Source organism: Megalobrama amblycephala, linkage group LG16 (assembly GCF_018812025.1).
Source record: "Megalobrama amblycephala isolate DHTTF-2021 linkage group LG16, ASM1881202v1, whole genome shotgun sequence".
In the NCBI taxonomy this organism is placed as follows: domain Eukaryota; kingdom Metazoa; phylum Chordata; class Actinopteri; order Cypriniformes; family Xenocyprididae; genus Megalobrama; species Megalobrama amblycephala.
This window is the reverse complement of record NC_063059.1, coordinates 39,489,345-39,509,657: the sequence shown is the minus strand read 5'-3', so window position 1 is coordinate 39,509,657 and position 20,313 is coordinate 39,489,345. Positions and strand designations below refer to the sequence as shown.

General features: G+C 35.3%; 4 protein-coding genes across 8 annotated transcripts in view; all 4 read right to left on the bottom strand.

The window, feature by feature from the left end:
* Positions 1–20,313, bottom strand: part of LOC125248622 (gastrula zinc finger protein XlCGF52.1-like) — a 150,071-nt gene that overhangs the window by 117,342 nt on the left and 12,416 nt on the right. The window contains exon 1 of one of the 4 annotated variants that reach the window (XM_048160662.1): positions 920–2,277. The exons of the other annotated variants lie outside the window; for them this stretch is intronic. The gene's annotated coding sequence lies outside the window, so the exon portion shown is untranslated. Of the gene's footprint in view, positions 1–919; positions 2,278–20,313 lie in introns of those variants that run through there. 4 annotated transcript variants of the gene reach the window in all.
* On the bottom strand, positions 2,611–6,009 carry LOC125248677 (gastrula zinc finger protein XlCGF7.1-like). The gene is made up of 3 exons (XM_048160792.1): positions 5,537–6,009; positions 4,156–4,351; positions 2,611–3,871 (listed from the first exon to the last, which is right to left on the bottom strand). The coding sequence occupies exons 2-3, from the start codon at positions 4,238–4,240 to the stop codon at positions 3,069–3,071; spliced, it is 888 nt and encodes a 295-aa protein (XP_048016749.1). The 5' UTR covers positions 4,241–4,351; positions 5,537–6,009; the 3' UTR covers positions 2,611–3,068.
* LOC125248648 (gastrula zinc finger protein XlCGF8.2DB-like) lies at positions 8,845–12,490 on the bottom strand. Of its 2 annotated transcripts, none has more exons than XM_048160736.1 (2): positions 12,087–12,490; positions 8,845–10,436 (listed from the first exon to the last, which is right to left on the bottom strand). In XM_048160736.1, exon 2 carries the CDS (start codon positions 10,270–10,272, stop codon positions 9,148–9,150), a length of 1,125 nt encoding a protein of 374 aa, XP_048016693.1. In that variant the 5' UTR covers positions 10,273–10,436; positions 12,087–12,490; the 3' UTR covers positions 8,845–9,147. The 2 variants fall into 2 exon arrangements, with proteins under 2 accessions (XP_048016693.1, XP_048016692.1); XM_048160735.1 differs by having other exon boundaries at positions 12,110–12,490.
* LOC125248631 (zinc finger protein 43-like) lies at positions 15,754–19,711 on the bottom strand. The gene is made up of 3 exons (XM_048160686.1): positions 19,473–19,711; positions 17,827–18,072; positions 15,754–17,245 (listed from the first exon to the last, which is right to left on the bottom strand). The coding sequence occupies exon 3, from the start codon at positions 17,238–17,240 to the stop codon at positions 15,990–15,992; it is 1,251 nt and encodes a 416-aa protein (XP_048016643.1). The 5' UTR covers positions 17,241–17,245; positions 17,827–18,072; positions 19,473–19,711; the 3' UTR covers positions 15,754–15,989.

The following is a 20,313-nucleotide window of genomic DNA, read 5'->3' as shown; positions in this document are numbered from 1 at the left end:
TGTGTGTCAAATTGGGTGCAAATATCTCATTTCATTTTGGAGTTTATATATCATTTATATGTATGAGATCATAAAAAAATGACCCACGGACGACTTCTTTTGATTTTTTTGCCATTTCCTATTAAAATTTTGGGCTGTCACATATAGTTAACCAGCTTAGGTTCCGTGTATCCTACACTGGTTTCGTCTCGATCGGACTAACGGTTTCGAAGATATTCGCAAACTGTAAGTCGAAACCTAGCATGTTTGGTATCATTGGATTCAGCAAGGATTCAGGAGTCTAAGGATGTGACTCCTGTGAAAATAGTCTCCACTATATGGCGCTGGTCCGAAACTTCTCAGGCTCCTTCAGGGTATTGTGACCCATACAGAGTTTCGTAATGATACACTGTGTTCGTAAAATACAGCATTTTAGCACAAAATTGTGCAATGACGCACTGCCAAGATGGCAGCAGATGCTTTTTCTCTTCAAAAATGTTCTTCAGAAGTCTACGGGTGATGTCACGGACACTACGTCCATATATATGACAATATTATATTACAATATATGACACAGGTGCTCCTGTATACTGAAATACAATAATTACATAATTACTTAAATTAAATGTCCTTATGTGCTTGGTTTGAGAAATATGAATCATTCTGGTATGATTATTTATTATTAAATAATCATAGCATTTAAAATGGTTTATAGGAAGATTGCTCATTTTATGGGAATCCAGATTTTATAAGGATGAAATAGGTTACAGGTTAAATTCTCCAACTATATAAATCAAACAGAAATCAAACAAACATAAAATAACTCATCCACAATATGAACAGACTGAAGAAGTTGATAAAAATTAATGACTATATTTAATTCTCTGTACATTACTCTATGAACAATGTATATTTAGGCAACACAAACTTCAAATATTACCTTAAAATTGGAACATCTCTGAACTGTAGAATGGAAATATATCCAAAGAAAATATTCCACATTTGTCCTTCATTCACGATCGTTTACGCGTCACTTTCAGCTTCGAACTGTTAAAGTTTCAACACTCGTCTCGTCTCTCGCGCTTTTCTGTTTCTTTTTTTATTGCATTATCAAGAATATTAATATAACATACACTTACAGTTTAATTCATAATAGCATCAAAGGAAACAACAAGAAGAAAGAGAGAAATAAAGAAAGCAAACTATAGAGGGTCTAGCGTGCTTCTCTCTTCTGCGCATCATCAGTGCGCGCGGTGTCACGTTTCTTAAAGGGGCCGCATTCAGTAAATCACATCTCCGCAGTGTTATGAAGCGAACACACTATCACAATTAACAATACACAATAATAATAATAATATGTTATATATGGATTCAACATTCTATTTACCTTCTCCTGATTACAGTGACAGCTATAAGATGCTGCATCATAGCTATAAGATGGATTTCTGTGTGTGAGGTTACAAACTTTTGCTCATTTTCTACATGCATTACTAAAAAATGCACAACATGAACACGCAAGTACGCGCTGAAGTGCTGAAATGTCAAACACTCATAACTGTAAACCAGGGCCGGTCCAGGCTCTGTTGGTGCCCTAGGCAAGATTTTAGGGTTAAAGGTGGATTAATGTAATACTTGACATATTGCCTCTATTGATGTGGAGTGGGGCTGGTTCCACCCTGCTCCTCCTGAAGTCAAAAATAAGCTCTTTTGTCTTTGAAATATCAATAGTTTCCATATCAAGAACCATATCAACAGTTTCTAGACTTCATCTCTATAGGCTGAGTGTGTGCTCTCACCTTCATTACTGCCATATCCAGTATCGCTCCAGAGACTATAAGCTGGATCATGAACAGTTGGTTCTGATCCATCCTCGAGTAACAACTTATTAGCAAAACCTGTGTTTTGTATTGTCCCTTTGCATTGCCCTCGTTCACAAAGCAGTCTGGAGTGAAATGTTTTACCCAGACATAAACAAATTTAGGAATATTTTGGGCCGCATTAGCTTCAAAAATAAAACTAATCCACTGCATCCTTAGTGGCTCAGATGTTGGGAGAAAATTAAGACTCTTATGTTCACTCTTACATCCAACAACAGAACATCAGAATTGCTTTGTCAGTAAAGCTGCTAGAGTCTAGATAAATGGCGGAGAATGTACAGCTTGCTGAGGGCAGAAGCTATAGTAATGGAGTCAGTGGCCGTGGGAGGGGCTTGAGCAGTGTGACGTCACACTTCTTGTCTACTTAAATTTCTTGGATAAAATATTGCAGTATTTGCAGTGTTTCGTCAGCAGAAAAATTCAAAGACACATTATATTAAATAACAGTAATACTCACTAAAGAGATATGTCTATCCCTCACAGCCTCTCTTTCATCCCTGTTAAAAATAATCAAAGATGGCGCTGCTGTGAATAAGGTCTGTTTTTTTTTCTTTTTTTTTTCTTCAAATTTCACTTTACAGACAAAGTGTTTGTGAATGTAAAAAGTCTGCAAAGTTTTATAGATCAATGTGCATGACAAATAAAATTGTCTCCTAAAAGAAAGAATGGATTTTGAACTGCCGTAACGAGTTGTCAGCAATTCCAGTCTCAATGTAACAAATAAAAAAAAAATTATATTTAGTTTTTTATTTCAAAAATGTACAGTGTACATTAATGAACATTCATGATTGTTATTACCATTGTCAGATTAGGCCTAAAAACTAGAGAAAAGAGAAAAAAAAAAAGAATCAACAACAATACATCCAGGAATTGTAAACAACTCTGTAAAATACAAAAAAATCTTATATGAAAAAAAAGTTTCTCACTTGCAACATTTTTTTATATGAGCATGAAGGCCTCGTAAACGTGTGAAACTCTTCTCACACTGAGTACAGTCGTACGGCTTCTCTCCAGTATGAACTCGCTCATGTTTTTTCAGGTTTCCGGACTGAGTGAAAGTCTTGTTACAATATGAGCACTTGTAAGGTTTTTCTCCAGTATGAATTCTTTGGTGCCGTTTCAAGTGACTAGATGTAGTAAAGCTCTTCCCACAGTCACAAAACACATGATCTCTCACTTCATCGTGTGTTTTCTGGTGCTGTTTAAAACTCTTTAGCCATGAAAAACTCTTTCACAGAGAGAACACACATAAGGCCTCTCATCTGAATGAACGTTCAGGTGTTGTTTTAAATGTGATGATGAAATAAAATCTTTACCACACTGATCACAGTGAAATGGTTTTTCTCCAGAATGATGGAGCAGATGACTTCTCAAACATGTTAAATCACTGAAACTCTTATCACACTTAGTACAGTAGTACGGCTTCTCTCCAGTATGAAGTCGCTCATGTGATTTCAGGTGTGGAGACTGAGTGAATCTCTTGTCACAATATGAGCACTTGTAAGGTTTTTCTCCAGTATGAATTCTTTGGTGCTGTTTCAGATGACTAGATGTAGTAAAGCTCTTCCCACAGTCACAACACACATGATCTCTCACTTCATCATGCGTTTTCTGGTGCTGTTTAAAATGATCCAGCCTTGAAAAACTCCTTCCACAGAGTGAACACACATAAGGCCTCTCATCTGAATGAACCTTCAGGTGTTGTTTTAGTTGTGGTGATAAATTAAAATCTTTACCACACTGATCACACTTGAATGGTTTTTCTCCAGAGTGACGGAGCAGATGAATTCTGAGACCTGATGCTCGAGAAAAACTCTTTCCACACTGAGTGCATGTAAACGGTTTTTCTCCAGTGTGAATTCTCATGTGTACATTAAGGGTTCCTTTTTGTGTGAAACTATTTCCACACTGTGAGCAGGTGTGTAGCTTTTTGGCTTTTGTTCCTTGAGTTTTAAAGTCACAGTGTTTTTTTATGTCATTTAGTTTGTGTCTTTGCTCCTTCTCTTCCATCTGATCTAAAATAAACATAATTAGCTGTAGAATCAGTTCAATGAGGTTAAATGTAAAAACACCTGTCTCTGTATCAAGTATCTTTGATTTGCTAAAGTCAGTTCTGTCATTGACTTGTTAATATGATTAAAACGATGATTTATACAAATGTTATCTGCAAGCATATAATCTTATATGCAAGGTTATGGTCATTTAGATGCATTTCTCAATTATTTATCATCCATATATTGATCATTAATTCACATCTTCCAAAGCAGTCAACAATGAAGAATCAAGAATGGACACCAACCTATTTGTTCCTCAGTATCTTCATGTTTTATTCTGGATGGTTCTGGATCACTCATGTCTTCAATCTCCTCTTTAATAAACTCCATCTTTAACAGTCACACAGATTTCAGCTGCTACACCTGGAGTTTGTCCTTCTCTTGTAGGATGATGTGAATATTCCCAGTATTTATTGGTAAATTGTTGTGGGAGGGGCTTCACTGCAGGTGTGGACAAATATAAAGCATTTTGATGTTTACATATTAGAAGTGTATAAAACAGCTCTAGGTTGCTCATTTTTATGTAACCCAGGATATATTATGAACCTCACATTAGAGCATAATAAATGATAATATGTAATTTTGAACAAAAACAGCAGATGGGCTGAATGAAAATGCAAATTTACTCTCTGACAGAAGGTGGCGCTTATGGAAAAGCAGAAATACAGCGGTTACTCATGAACACAATCAGCACTGTGCTTATAAACTACTTTATTAGGCGTCATACTGAGGAAAGACAAAAAGATGTCATCAAAACTTTTCTAAAGACACTCATTTCCCTTCAGATAAACATTACAATAAAAACTATACAATAATCATGTGAATTGCATATTTCAGTGTCAGAAAAGAGAGTAAAGAACTGAGTTAATGAGATAAAGAACTTTTGAAGAGCTTTTCAGCAGCTCAGTTAAACATTTATGTCTATTAATTCACTAATTGTCATTTACACTGTTTTGTTTTCTCTTTATACTGTTTTGTACTATATTCTCCATTTTCCCTCTTTAAATTTTATGTAGAAACAGTGCAATTACGTTGACAATACAAATGCACAAGTATTTGTCTTGCCAATAAAGCACCTGAAAACAAACTAACTGGATGAATGGACAGACTTTTCTCATTCACAGAGCTTGAAAGTCTAAAACATGTCTAAAGGGGGTTAATGAGTTTACTTGCAGGAGCAGGCAAGATGGAAGGAATATTGTTTTTGTTCCAGAAAGTTCCCATTTATAGAACTGTTTTTTGTCTGAATGTCTGTATTGCATTTCTATATGCTGTAATGATTATTTCTAATTGGATGAATCCCTGCACAACCCCCGATAAACATCTGTCTGTATGTTATTGAAATAAACCTTGAGAAAAGCTAAAGTTTTCTCCCTCAGCTGTCCATTAATGGACTGAGAATGATGGTTTATAGAAAGGTTGCTCATGAAACAAGTCACAGGTTAAATTCTTAAATTAATATATAAATTAAAAAGAAATCTAACAAGGATAAAATAAATCATACACAATATGTACAGACTGAATAGATGCTGATCAAAATTAATGATTTAATAATGAATGTAATTCTCTGTACGTTACACTACGAACAATGTACAACATTTAGGCAACACAAACTTCAATTCTTACATTATAAATTGATCATCTCTGGCCCTCTAACTGGAAATCTTCATTCACGATCGTTAACAGCGTCACTTTTAGCTTCAAATGGTGAAAGTTTCAGCACTCGTCTCGTCTCTCGCGCTTCTCTGTCTCTCTTTTTACTGCATTAACAAGAACATTATAACCTACACTTAAAGTTGCATTCATAATAGCATCAAAGGAAACAACAAAGACAGAGAGAGAGAGAGACAGAGAGAGAGAGAGAGAGAGAGAGAGAGAGAAGGAAAACAATCTATAGAGGGTCTCGCGCACTTCTCTCTTCTGCGCATCCTCAGTGCGCGCGGTGTCACGTTTCTTAAAGGGGCCGCATTCAGTAAATCACATCTCCGCGCTGTTATGAAGCAAACACACTATCATAATTAACAATACACAATAATTATAATATGCAATATATGGATTCAACATTGTATTCACCTTCAACCGATTACAGTGACAGTATTGCTTTTTCTACATTTCACTCTTGCATCCTTGCAGCTTATATGTGGCATGACAGGAAAGATAGGCATTAGAAGTCTTCTCGGGTCCTTAAACCTGTACCTGATTGAATCGACCTGAATCACTTCTTACCCGAACCCAATGTGCATAAATAATTTTTTTTAAAGAAAACCCCAACCCGAGACAGACCTGATAAAATTAAACCCGAGTCTGACCCAACCTGATGGCATTTAGCCTATTTTCGAAATCAACTGGACCCGACGTAAACGTCATTGACATGTGCACATCCTGAAGCCTCGCAGTCAGTCAGGAAAAACCCTGGTGTCCTGCTGACTGATTTAGCCGCTGCTCCATTACTTTCATTTATTTATTTACTTTACTATTTATTAATACTTTATATTATTGCCTGCCTGATGGATACACATTATTTCTGAGTTCGGCTTTCAATTGTGACCAGTGGATTTGGTTACAAACATTTGTTCATTTTCTACATGCGTTTAGAAAAAATGCACAACGTGAACACTTAAGTAAGCACTGAAGTGCTGACATGTCAATCACTCATCACTGTAACCTCATTACGTCCTATAACCTTTGGCGTAACGTTATTCACCTGACCATAAAATGATTAAAGTTCATTTTAATCCATGCTGAAGGTGCTCCTTGAAACGGTAGCCAAAAATGTGGAGCAAATAAGTCTAAATGCGGAAGCAACCGTGTGCATAATCCATTGAATATAAAAGAGCGGATTCAAAGAGAACTTAGAAAAAGTGACATAACAGTGTCATAGAATTGTTTTAAATTATAAAATTTTGTTAAATGCCGATATAGTTTAAATGAATTTGGGTCTTCTCGGGTCCATTCGGAAAAAGGACAATTATTTTAAATTCCTCATAGGAGATTCACGCAATCACCACCAAACTCTGTCAACATGAAACAAAGACACTGAAGAAAGTACATTTTAAACGACTACAGGATATCTTGAACAGTGTTGCCATGGCGAGGGATTAAATTAATGACAAAACAGTGAAACAGGAAGTGTCTCATAACGTGTAAAATCCTTGTTTGATTTAAAAAGAATTAAGATTGTATGCTGTCCACCATGCACAGGTTTCCTTAAAGCTGCAGTCCGTAACTTTTTTTGGTTAAAAATGATCCAAAATCAATTTTTGAGCAAGTACATAACCAGCCAGTGTTCAAAACCATCTCATTATCTTATCTGGATTCACAACGGTAAGCTTGTAATAATGTTTTACAATAAGAGCGACATGGTGGATTTCCGCTGGAAATTCGAGCATGCAGCCGTTCGTCATTTCGTCATTGCGTCATTACATCACGTCCTAAAACAGAAAAGAAGGAGTTCCGTCCAGGCTGGTCGGTTTTATCATGTGAGGACTCTGCTGGCAGCGGATCATTTATAGCCTTTTCTCACCACAGCTGAAATAATTAAACTTATCATTTTGATGGTGGATTGTAATCTAGAAAGATCCAAATGACAATCATCAGTGACAACTGGAGATTCACCCGTAGTCAAAAAGCAAAAGACTTTGGACTGTGGAAGTGGCTACAGAAATTGAAATCTACAGGTAACGCTAATATACACTAAATGCACATAGTCACATAATGCTGATGTTGTTAACATTAACAATTTGAGAACAAAGTATAACAGTAATAATAATTTGCACAGTTTGGCATGATCCGAGCTAAGTGATCATTAGATTTAATCATCATTGGCAGCGCAATTTATTGTAGGCCTAATGCTTTTTTCCTCAGTTGGTCAGAACAAAAGTAGCAGACATGTTACTTACTTGTTCAGATGATATTTTTCAATGAAAATTCTTATATTGGTCATACTTTTAAGACAGTATCCACACTGGTGCGGTGATTGACAGCAAGCATTAGATTCATCCGCGCTGATAAGCTGTGCACAACGCACGTACAGATAACTATTCCGCATATGACTGCAATTGCAGGTTTCAAACAGAGATGGCGACAAAGAGGAAAAATGGCGGACTGCAGCTTTAAGCTGCCAGGCTTAAGGACTTTTCAGTTGCAAAGGCAGTCTATGGAAGGCAATCTGACAGCATTTGGTCATCAAAAAGATCGTTCTTTGTGTTCCAAAGATGAACAAAAGTCTTATGGGTTTAGAATGACATGAGGGTGAATAATTAATGACAACATTTTCATTTTAGGGTGAACCAAACCTTTAACACGATCAGGCTTTAAAGGCTTTAAATTACGTACTCTTTTAGTGCTCAATACTCAGTACTTTTTGATATTAAGTACCTACTCAGAGAGTATGCAGTATTGAACACAGCCATTAACACTGCATGCCTTCCGCAGGTAAGAACATACCACTTGCAAATATAAAAAGGACACCTAGTGGTTACTCCAGGATACTACACGCACGGATGACATGTGAAAGAGTTTTTGGCTTCTGTTCTAGTTGTTGTGAGACATTCTCTTCAGTTTTTTAATAATAGTTTTTTTTTTTTTTTCTCCAGTAATGAAATCCTGATGATTGTCCTGTAAATCTATTATTTTTCTACACACTTACAACTTACTGCAGTACTGGGATATTTAAAACAATCTGTAAATAATGCAAATTATTAAGAGATTGTTTATTGTTTCATGTTTTACAGCTTCTAATATTTTCTAACTGAATCCACCAAATTGGGTGTCAGTAATGAAAGATAAAAATGAACTCCAGTTTCTTTGTATGATACAAGACCTGATCATTTGGTTGAGAATCCCAAACATATTTATCACAATATTAAGATAGAATGATCAAAAAAAAAAAAAAAAAAATCATTAACATGATTAAAACTATATAACTCATTCTCTGTGTTCATTAAATAATTTATTTCTCATAATTGCATGTACTATTAGAACACAATATAGTACACTTAGTAAATAAGTAAATTACATGAATATATCTAATTCAAGACTGACATAATTTAGCACACAACCCATCCTGACAGAAAAAAAAAAAACTACGACAACTACTTTATTTACACTGAGTGTAAAGTGGAAAAACTTCATATTTTATCTCACAGTATTTACTATTTGACATGAAAACAAATGTTGCTCACTTACAACATTTTTTCAAATGAGAGTGAAGGCTTGATGAATGTTTGAAACTCACTTCACACTGAGTACAGTGATACGGCTTTTCTCCAGTATGAAGTTCGCTCATGTGATTTCAGATTTCCAGACTGAGTGAAACTCTTGTCACAATATGAGCACTTGTAAGGTTTTTCTCCAGTATGAATTCTATGGTGCTGTTTCAGTTCACTGGTTGTAGTAAAGCTCTTCCCACAGTCAAAGCACACATGATCTCTCACTTCATCATGCGATTTCTGGTGCCGTTTAAAACAGTTCATCCATGAAAAACTCTTTCCACAGAAAGAACACACATAAGGCTTCTCATCTGAATGAACTTTTAGGTGTTGTTTTAGATTTGATAACAAAATAAAATCTTTACCACACTGATTACAGTTAAATGGCTTTTCTCCAGAGTGAATAAAGAGATGATTTTTTAAGCCTATTGCCTCTTTGAAACTCTCTCCACAATGAGTACAGCAGTATGACTTCTCTCCAGTATGAAGTCGCTCGTGTGATTTCAGGTGTCCAGACTGAGTGAAACTCTTGTCACAATATGAGCACTTGTAAGGTCTTTCTCCAGTATGAATTCTTTGGTGCTGTTTTAGATGACTAGATGTAGTAAAGCTCTTCCCACAGTCATAACATACATGATCTCTCACTTCGTTATGTGTTTTCTGGTGGAGTTTAAACTTATCCAGCCTTGAAAAACTCTTTCCACAGAAAAAACACACATAAGGCCGCTCACCTGAATGAACTTTCAGATGTTTTTTTAGATCTGATGGCATAATAAAATCTTTACCACACTGATCACAGTTAAATAGTTTTTCTCCAGAGTGACATTGCAGATGATAACTGAGACCTGATGATTGAGAAAAACTCCTTCCACACTGAGTGCATGTATACGGTTTTTCTCCAGTGTGAACTCTCATGTGTCTATTAAGGTTTCCTTTATTTTGGAAACTCTTTCCACACTTTGAGCAGATGTGCATCTTTTTGTCCTCTGTTTCTTGAGTTTTGAAGTCACTGTGTTTCTTTACATCATTTAGTGTGTGTATTTGCTCTGTCACTTTCTTCTGGTCTTCTGTTTGTTCCTCAGTATATTCATGTTTTATTCTGGATGGTTCTGAAACACTCATGTCGTCAATCTCCTCTTTAATAAACTCCATCTTTAACTGTCACACAGATTTCAGCTGCTACACCTGGAGTTTGTCCTTCTCTTGTAGGATGACGTGAATATTCCCAGTATTTAATGGTCAATTGTTGTGGGAGGAGGTTCACTGCAGGTGTGAACTGTGATCACTGTGTGATACTGACGCCCACAGGACCACATCTGGAAAAATCAAAAAGTAGTTACTGAATTGATTCTGGATTAATTAATAGCAAACACATATGGTGCCATTCAATTTATTTAGAATTGTACATAAATACAATTCTGTTGTATTTATGTTGACACTTCTAATGTGTTCATTCATTCTTATTTTACTCACTATTGCAATAAATTACCTCATAAAAACACTACTTTGAAAATATACTTATGTTACAAGGTGGATATTGTTAATTTCACTGAAAGTTACACTGAAGCTTTCTTATTTGGTGAATTGTTGTGAGGGACACCAGATCTGCCCAATTCAAGGTTGCTGAGTTTATACTTGATGCAGAATCTTGAGAAAATGAGGCCCAGGCCGTGATGAACATTGAAGAAAAATCATTTATTAATTTTCAATTACATTTCAATTAAATTCAGCCTCACACAAAAACTTCAATCGATAATGAAAATATTTAATAAAAACCAGAAGGTAAAATAAAAATCAGAAATCGAACATCTATGATAAGAACATTCTGGAATCCGAGTATAGTATTTGCAAGAAAATCATTAGAAGTGGTGCCAACAAGACAACAAGATGCAAGTCAGGATAGCAGGAAAGTGTACCAATTGAGAAAATGAGCCAAGTTTTATACCCTAAGATTGGAAAAACTTACATCACCCTTCCAGGTCTTGTTTGGATAGATAAGAAAGTCAAAATGAACCTTTCCATTGTTTTGGAGGTTTTAAAGAAATTCATGACATTTGATGATTTCCTGCTATCCACACAGTCATTGGATCATTTCTATGGTCTCGTGACAATTGACATTATCAAACAGAGCACAAACACCCAAATATAGGCCCAAAAAGGGTGGGTTAACACCTTCATTGGAACAATACAATAATAAGTTAACATTTTTCAAAGATCCCCTTTCATTTGAATATAGAGATACACAATATTATTGCAGAAAAAGTACATCATGTGATCCATTCTAAGAACATCTACACTCTGGTAAAATTTTGGCAGGAACCCAACTCAACCACAAAGGTACCAAGCCCTCTTTTACCCAGAAAACTTAAAGTTCACTTGGAACTTCAGTCACAGAGTTCAACAGGTGAAAGTAACACAATGAAGATCCAAATAACAAAAAGAGCATAATATGGAGTAAATATGTGGTTTTGTATGAATATGTGGAATACTTGAAATTATAAGTAGCTTTAAAAATCATAACCAATAAATGATAATAAGTGATTAAAAATGATTAATAATGAATGATTAACATAGAATATGAATAAATGAATATGCATAAATGAATGTAGACCATTTTGGATTCACCAATACTGAAATACATTAATAATTACACTTCTTAAATTAAGTGGCCATGTGTGCTTGACTTCAGAAATATGAAGCATTCTGATATGGTAATTTATTAGTGGCATTTAAAAAACAGCTCTATAGGAAGATTGCTCCTTTTTTGTGACCCCAGTTTTTATGAGGATGAAACATGTCACAGGTTAAATTCTTCCATTAATATATCAATTGGACAGAAATCATACACAATATGTACAGATTGAATAGGCCTAGAGGCTGGTCAAAATTAATGACTATATTTAATTCTCTGTACGTTACACACTACGAACAATGTATATTTAGGCAACACAAACATAAATTCTTACAGTAGAAATTGAACATCTCTGACCTGCAGACTGGAAATATACGGCATCCGAAGAAAATATTCCACATTATCCTTCATTCACGATCGTTAACAGCGTCACTTTCAGCTTCAAATGGTGAGTTTCGGCACTCGTAACGTCTCTCGCGCTTCTCTCTTCTTTATTGTATTAACAAGAACATGAACATAACGTACACTTACAAGGGATCACAATGTATTCGACTGTTACATTCATAATAGCGTCAAAAGAAACAACAACAACAAAAAAGGAGAAAAAAGAAAAAACTATAGTAGTGCTCTCGCGCTTCTCCCTTCTGCGCATCCTCAGTGCGTGCCGTGTCATATTTCTTAAAGGGGCCGCATATTCTTAAAGGGGTAGTTCACTCCTAAATGAAAATTCTGTTATTAATTAATCACCCTCACGTCGTTCCAAACCCGTAAGACTTTAGTTTATCTTCTGAACACAAATGAAGATCTTTTGGATGACAAAATGCTGTCAGATCCTTCCAGCTTTTGCAGCTGAAACTTTGATGCTTCAAAATATCATAAAAAGATTGGAAAAGTAATCTGTTTAGTCGAAATTTTCTTCTTCGATCACTTGTTATGATGAACAGATATAATTTAGACTTTTACTTGCATGTTAACATTGATCAGCGAACATAAGCAGAAGCTCAACCGAACATGAACTACACACAAGAACAAACATCTTCTTGAAGCCCAAACGTGCAATGAAACCAATGAGGTTCATTCTCATGTGTGACGCAGCACATCTCAGCTTCCAGAAGAGGTTTATTCTTGTGCATTCTTCAAGTTCATTGCTTAATGCTCTATTAAACATGTTACAACTTCCTAATTTTGGTCTAGGTTTAGAAGAGGAAACACTGAGATTGTGATCTTTATATGTGCTGGTGATGGTGGCAAAAGACAAAATGCTACACAAAACTGCCTATAAACATAGTTTATTTTACAATCAATGAAAAAGGTGTGAGATAATAATAGAAATAATGAAAAAGTAACAAAATAGCAAAAGGAAAATTATATACAATATTTACATAAACAAAAGAAGAAAACAAAAATTATAAACTGGGGAAAAGGACACAAGTGGCACCAAAGAAAATAACAAAACTAAAGTTCAACATCTAACCTAACTAATGAAAAGAAAAATTAGAAAAGCAAGTCTTCAGCATGTTTCACGCCTTACCTGTTCTAACAAAAACAAAACATACAAAAATGGCGTTCACTTCTAAGCTGGTGTGTCTATACATTAAAGGGTTAGTTCACCCAAAAATGAAAATTATGTCATTAATGACTCACCCTCATGTCGTTCCACACCCGTAAGACCTCCGTTCATCTTCAGAACACAGTTTAAGATATTTTAGATTTAGTCTGAGAGCTTTCTGTCCCTCCATGAAAATGTATGTACGGTGCACTGTCCATGTCCAGAAAGGTAATAAAAACATCATCAAAATAGTCCATGTGACATCAATGGGTTAATTAGAAGTTTTTGAAGCATCTAAAATACATTTTGGTCCAAAAATAACAAAAACTACGACTTTATTCAGCATTGTCTTCTCTTCCGGGTCTGTGTATATCCGCTTTCAATCCACAGTGACGCTGCTTCTTCTTCTTCTACAGCAGTTGGCATCTAGCTTATTGGTGCATTACCGCTATATATTAATATATATAACTATATATTAATATAGTATATAATAGTTCCTACTTCATTGCATTGATTGACAACAAATAAAACTGAATAATTTTTTTCCATTTCATTATTTAAATTCTAATACAATAATACAATATTTATAATGCACTTTTTAGTACCCAAGCTTCAAACAGTTGAGAATAAAACAAAACAAAAAATCAATAATACAATACAAAAACGACAAGTAAAAAAATGCTGAACATTGCAATACAACTTAATCAATACAATACAAAAACTAATCATCTCAATGTGTGTAGACAGTGCATTAGCAAGTGCATTCCATAACTTGCAGCAACAGGGAAGGCTCTCTCAACCATGGATTTTAATCTACAGGGTGGTTATGAGCATGATAAGAATTTTGTATAGTATATTTATCCTTTATAAGTATTTTTCATTGTCAGTTTGAATTATGAATTAATATGTTAACTAATGAAGCCTTATGTCACTAAGTTTTACTGAACAATAACAAATAATCAGAACATTTTCAGTCATTAAGGCATGATGTAGTCCATATTAAAATATAAAAATGTTTAAAGGAGCTCTAAGTGATCCTGGGTGGAGTAACTTCCTGTTGACGTTCGAAGTGTTGTCAAACAAAACAGAGGCTAGCTAGACCCTCCCTCCTCCTCCTCCTCCCCCTCCCCCTCCCCTCCGTGCCTCCTGAAACAGTCATGAACGCGCATTTAAAATCATTCTCGTCGGTTATTGGCTGGAGCATGTTTATTATGTTTTGTGGTCCAGGCTGCACCAGTTTGTTTTATTGCCGTTTTCGGAGCTTGTGGCGACTTACAGAGACCGCGTTTTTTTACAATGTGTTCAGGGGACAGGCAGCTAGCGGATAGTGAGGAGATGTTTGCTGTATGTGACAAAAAAAATTTTCGTGCCTAAAAACACGTGACATCACTTGGAGCACCTTTAAGTTTGAAAATAAATAGCCCATTAAGTCTTTAAGTACTAAATATTTGGTGCTGTGATGAACAACATTGCTAATACAAAAAAAATAAAAAATGAATGGCTGTTTGAAGCATTTTAAAAACTGTTCAGTAGCCAGCTGCTTTTGTTAACTAGGTTTCTGGGGTAACCGCTGCATTTTTGCATTTCTCCTTCTCTTGTAGGATGATGTGAATATTCCCAGTATTTATTGGTGAATTGTTGTGGGAGGAGCTTCACTGCAGGTGAAGCTGAACTTTTGACTATGTGATACTGACCAGATCTGTGGCAATCAGTTACTGAATGTTTAAATACATTTGAATTCAGTGAAGATAAGTTTTCTGTCAGGAATATGGAGTATTTAGATTATTTTGATACAAGTTAGATTTTAATTGCATTTAAAACAAGGTTTGTTTAATTCTTGTCCACAGTCTGACAGAAATAACAGGACCATCATGTTTAACTGAGCTGCTGAAAAGCCTTTTTGTCTCCAAAAGTTCCCCGTTTTCATCTCATTCATTATGGTTATGTCGGATCTTCTGTAAAGCAAAATTTATTTATGTGAACAGACTGAAACGGAGTCTGTGGAAAAAATCTCTGCCAACATATTATTACACTCTAACATTAATTAATAGTAAATCAGGACAAACAACGCATTTCATTACATTAATTAATACTAAGACACATTAACTCTGGAGCTGGATAATGTGAAACTCTGTATTCTGAGAAACATCTCTCACCTGCAGACTGGAAATAATACGGCATCTGAAGAAAATATTCCACATTTGTACTTCTTTCATGATCGTTAACAGCGTTTCAGCTGGTGAAAGTTTCACTCGTCTGGTCTTACACGCTTCTCTCTTCTGCGCATCCTCAGTGCGTGCAGTGTCATGTCCCTTAAAGGGGCCGCATTTTGCTTAAGCACCCCTCTGCTTTTTCGAATATTATTACCTTTTCTGCAATGTCTTATATAGAGTTTGTGAATGTAAAAGGTCTATAATTCATTCTCTGTGTTCATTAAATAAATCGATCAGGACAAGATGTTGTTTCTGTTTTATTTCTCATAATTGCATGTACAATCAGATAATTTAGTACACTTAGTAAATATGAAAATGACATGAATATATCTTATTGTAGATCTATGTAGCACACAATCAATCCTGACAGAAAATAAAAGCTTTATTTACACTGTAAGTGTATGTTGACTGTTGAGTGGAAAAACTCAATAGTTTATCTCACAGTATTTACTGTTTGACATGAAAACAATGTTGTTCACCTACATATTTCATTATGAATGTGAAGGCTTGATAAACGTTTAAAACTCTTCTCACACTGGGTACAGTGGTACGGCTTCTCTCCAGTATGAACTCGCTCATGTGATTTCAGGTGTCCAGACTGAGTGAATCTCTTGTCACAATATGAGCACTTGTAAGGTCTTTCTCCAGAATGAATTCTTTGGTGTTGTTTCAGAATGTCAATTGTAGTAAAGCTTTTCCCACAGTCCAAACACACATGATCTCTCACTTCATCATGTGTTTTCTGGTGCAGTTTAAAACTCTTTTGCCATAAAAAACTCTTTCCACAGAGAGAACACACATAAGGCCTCTCATCTGAATGAACTTTGAGGTGTCTTTTTAGATTTGATGACCAATTAAAATCTTTACCACACTGTTCACACTTGAACGGCTTTTCTCCAGAGTGAATAAACAGATGATTTTTTAAACCTGTTGCATCTTTGAAACACTCTCCACACTGGGTACAGTGGTACGGCTTCTCTCCAGTATGAACTCGCTCATGAGATTCCAGGTTTCCAGACTGAGTGAAACTCTTGTCACAATATGAGCACTTGTGAGGTCTTTCTCCAGTATGAACTTGCTCATGCATTTTTAGGTTTCTAGAATGACTGAAACTCTTGTCACAAAATGAGCACTTGTAAGGTCTTTCTCCAGTATGAATTCTTTGGTGCAGCTTCAGATCACCAGTTGTAGTAAAGCTCTTCCCACACTCAGAACATACATGATCTTTCACTTCATTATGTATTTTCTGGTGCTGTTTCAAACTGTCCAGTCGTGAAAAAGTCTTTCCACAGAGAGAACACACATAAGGCCTCTCACCTGAATGAACTTTGAGGTGTTTTTTTAGATTTGCTGACCAATTAAAATCTTTACCACACTGATCACACTTAAATGGTTTTTCTCTAGAGTAACGGAGCAGATGATAACTGAGACCTGATGCTTGAGAAAAACTCTTTCCACACTGAGCGCATATATACGGTTTTTCTCCAGTGTGAATTCTCATGTGTACATTAAGGTTTCCTTTATTTGTGAAATTCTTTCCACACTGAGTGCATGTATATTTCTTTCCAGTGTGAATTCTTATATGTGTCTTAAGGGTTCCTTTATTTTGGAAACTCTTTCCACACTGTAAGCAGGTGTGCAACTTTTGGGCTTTAGTTCCTTGAGCTTTGAAATCAGAATGTTTCTTTACTTCATTTAATGTGTGTCTTTGCTCCTTCACTTCCATCTGGTCTAAAATAAACACATTAAGCGGTTAGAATCAATTTAATAAGATTAAATGTGAAAATTAATTATTATGGAGACCCTCACATGACATGCAAAAAAAAAAAAAAGAGTAAATTGTGCACACAATTTACTAATTTGTTCCCTCAATTTATAAATAGTAAACACAGAAGCGCTGCAATGTAAATAGTGTAAGGAGACTGACAGGGATGAGATGAATTGTTGAATAAAGTCGTTATTTTTGTTTTGTTTTTTTGAACACAAAAAGTATTCTCGTCACTTCATAATATTAAGGTTGAACCACTGTATGTTTTTACTACTTTTCTGGACCTTGAATGTGGTAATTTCATTGCTTTCTATTGAGGATAAAAAAACTCTTGGATTTCATGATTTCATCAAAAATATCTTATTTTGTGCTCCAAAGATGAACGAAGGTCTAACGGGAGCGAAACGACATCATTAATGACAGAAATTAAATTTTTTGGTGAACGAACTAGTATTAGTAAATCATGCGCATGATTTAGCGTACTTTTTTTTTTTTTCATGTGTTGGGCTCCGTAAATAATGAAGAATCAAGAATGGACACCAACCTATTTGTTCCTCAGTTTCTTCATGTTTTATTCTGGATGGTTTGGATCACTCATGTCTTCAATCTCCTCTTTAATAAACTCCATCTTTAACAGTCACACAGATTTCAGCTGCTACACATGGAGTTTGTCCTTCTCTTGTAGGATGATGTGAATATTCCCAGTATTTATTGGTGAATTGTTGTGTGAGGAGCTTCACTGCAGGTGTGAACTGTGATCACTGTGTGATACTGGACCATAGGACCAGATCTGGAAAAATCAAAGTGAAGTTACTAAATTTATACTGGATTACTTTAACAACAAACACACACATATGGTGTCTTTAATTTAGTTTAAATATAGAGCATTTAGATGGTTACATATTAGTAGTGTATAAAACAGCTCTACAGATCTGATTATAAAAAATAAAATAAAAAGTCCCCCACTGATCACAGTTGAATGTCTTTTCTCAAAAGTGATGAAGTAGATGATTATTGAGGTCTGTTATATGTGAAACTCCACAAGGAGAGAATGTGTGCAGCTTTGAAGTTCAGATGATTCTCTTATACTTCATTCAGTTCCTGTCTTTACACTTTTACTTCAACCTGGTCTAAAATTAACATATTAAGTTGTTAAAAATCATTTCAAGTGAACTCTGATCAAGTATGAGATCTTTGATGTTGCAAAGGTTAGTTCTGTCATTCACTTGATGTGAGCTGGAACTGTTTGTAGAATTCAGCTCACAGTCTGACATTTCTCTATCTCTGTATGTTAACATCTATTTTTTATTTTCTGTGTGTAAGGATGCACAGACAAGAATGGTGTGGAGTCGGACCCTTTCCTCTGATCTCCTTTGTTATAAGAAAGGGACATTGAGTTCACTTGCAGGAGAGCAAGGCAAAGATGAAAGGAATATTGCGTTTTGTTCCAAAAATTTCTCATATATGGAACGGTTATTGTCTGAATGTCTTTATTGCATATCTATATGATGTAATGCATATTTCTGATTGGATGAATCCCTGTACCACCCCTGATAATACATAAGTTTATATTGGCATAATACAACTTTGAGGAAAGCTCAAGTTTTCTCCCTCAGCTGAGTAATTATCCAATCAACCATCAACTAAAGGACTGAGAATAATGGCACAAAAGGAAATAATCTAACACTTGATAAATTATACTGAAAATGCATCTATTTATCATCTCTTTATCACTCATTATTTCACTTATATACAGAAGTTTCTTATTTGGTGAATTGCTGTGAGGGACACCAGATCTGCCAAATGCAAGGTTACTGAGTTTATACTGAAATACTTTTATAATTACACGTCTTAACTTAAATAGTCATAGGCCTATGTGCTTGATTTTAGAAATATATATAGCATTTTGATATGGTTATTTATTAGTAGCATTTAAAACGGAGGTTGCTCATTCTTATGTGACTCCAGATTTTATAAAGATGAAACAAGTCAAAGTTGAAATTATTCAATTAATATATGAATTCAACAGAAAACTAACAAAAAGATAACAGAAATCATAAACGGTATGTACAGACTTAATAGAGGCTGAGCCAAATTAATGACTATATAATTCTCTATACGTTTCACTTCGAACAATGTACAATTAGGCGACGCAAACATCAAATCTTACTTTATAAAAACATCTCTGACCTGCAGACTGGAAATATACGGCATCCGGGGAAAATATTCCACATTTGTCCTTCATTCGCGATCGTTAACAGCGTCACTCAACAAGACAATTAACATAATAGGCTATACACTTATAGGAAACCACAATGTATTCGATTTCATTCATATTAGCGTCAAAGGAAACAACAAAAATAAAAAGAAAAAACAGAAAAGAAAGAAAACAAATCTGTAGAGGGGATCTGGCGTCTCTCTCTTCTGCGCATGCTCAGTGCGCGAGGTCTCATATTTCTTAAAGGGGCCGCATTCAGTAAATCACATTTCACTGTTTTGAAGCAAAGGGGTATAACAATCAGTCGCGGCTCGTCTGTAAGGGCAGAACATTCATCCACACATAGAAACTCTATATAAGCTGAATCAATAAAAAATTGAAAATATTTTCTGCATTCTGCAACGGATTTTCAAGACTATTTTAAGTTTATTTAATGGTTTATTTAATGTATGGCTTCAGCAAGCATTTATAGTCAGCCAACAATTTTAATAACAAAATCCATTTATAAATAAAATAGCCAGTGAACAGAATACACAAGGTAAATAATCGTTGGCGCCGCGTGTGTAAGGCTGGGCAAGGTTTCTTATTCAAACCATTGCCTGACTGCTTAGACAGAAAAGTTGCTCATAACTGCTGGTCTAGGATCAGTTCTCTCCATAATAATATTGGCGATTTTGTCAGCCTGTTAACACTAATGACGTCACCATAATTGATAAGGTGAAAACAGGGAACTTGACCTTATTCAGAGCAGCACCATGACACGTATGGAAGCAAGACCGTAAGGGATAGACTCAACATGTTTTCAGTGGCATC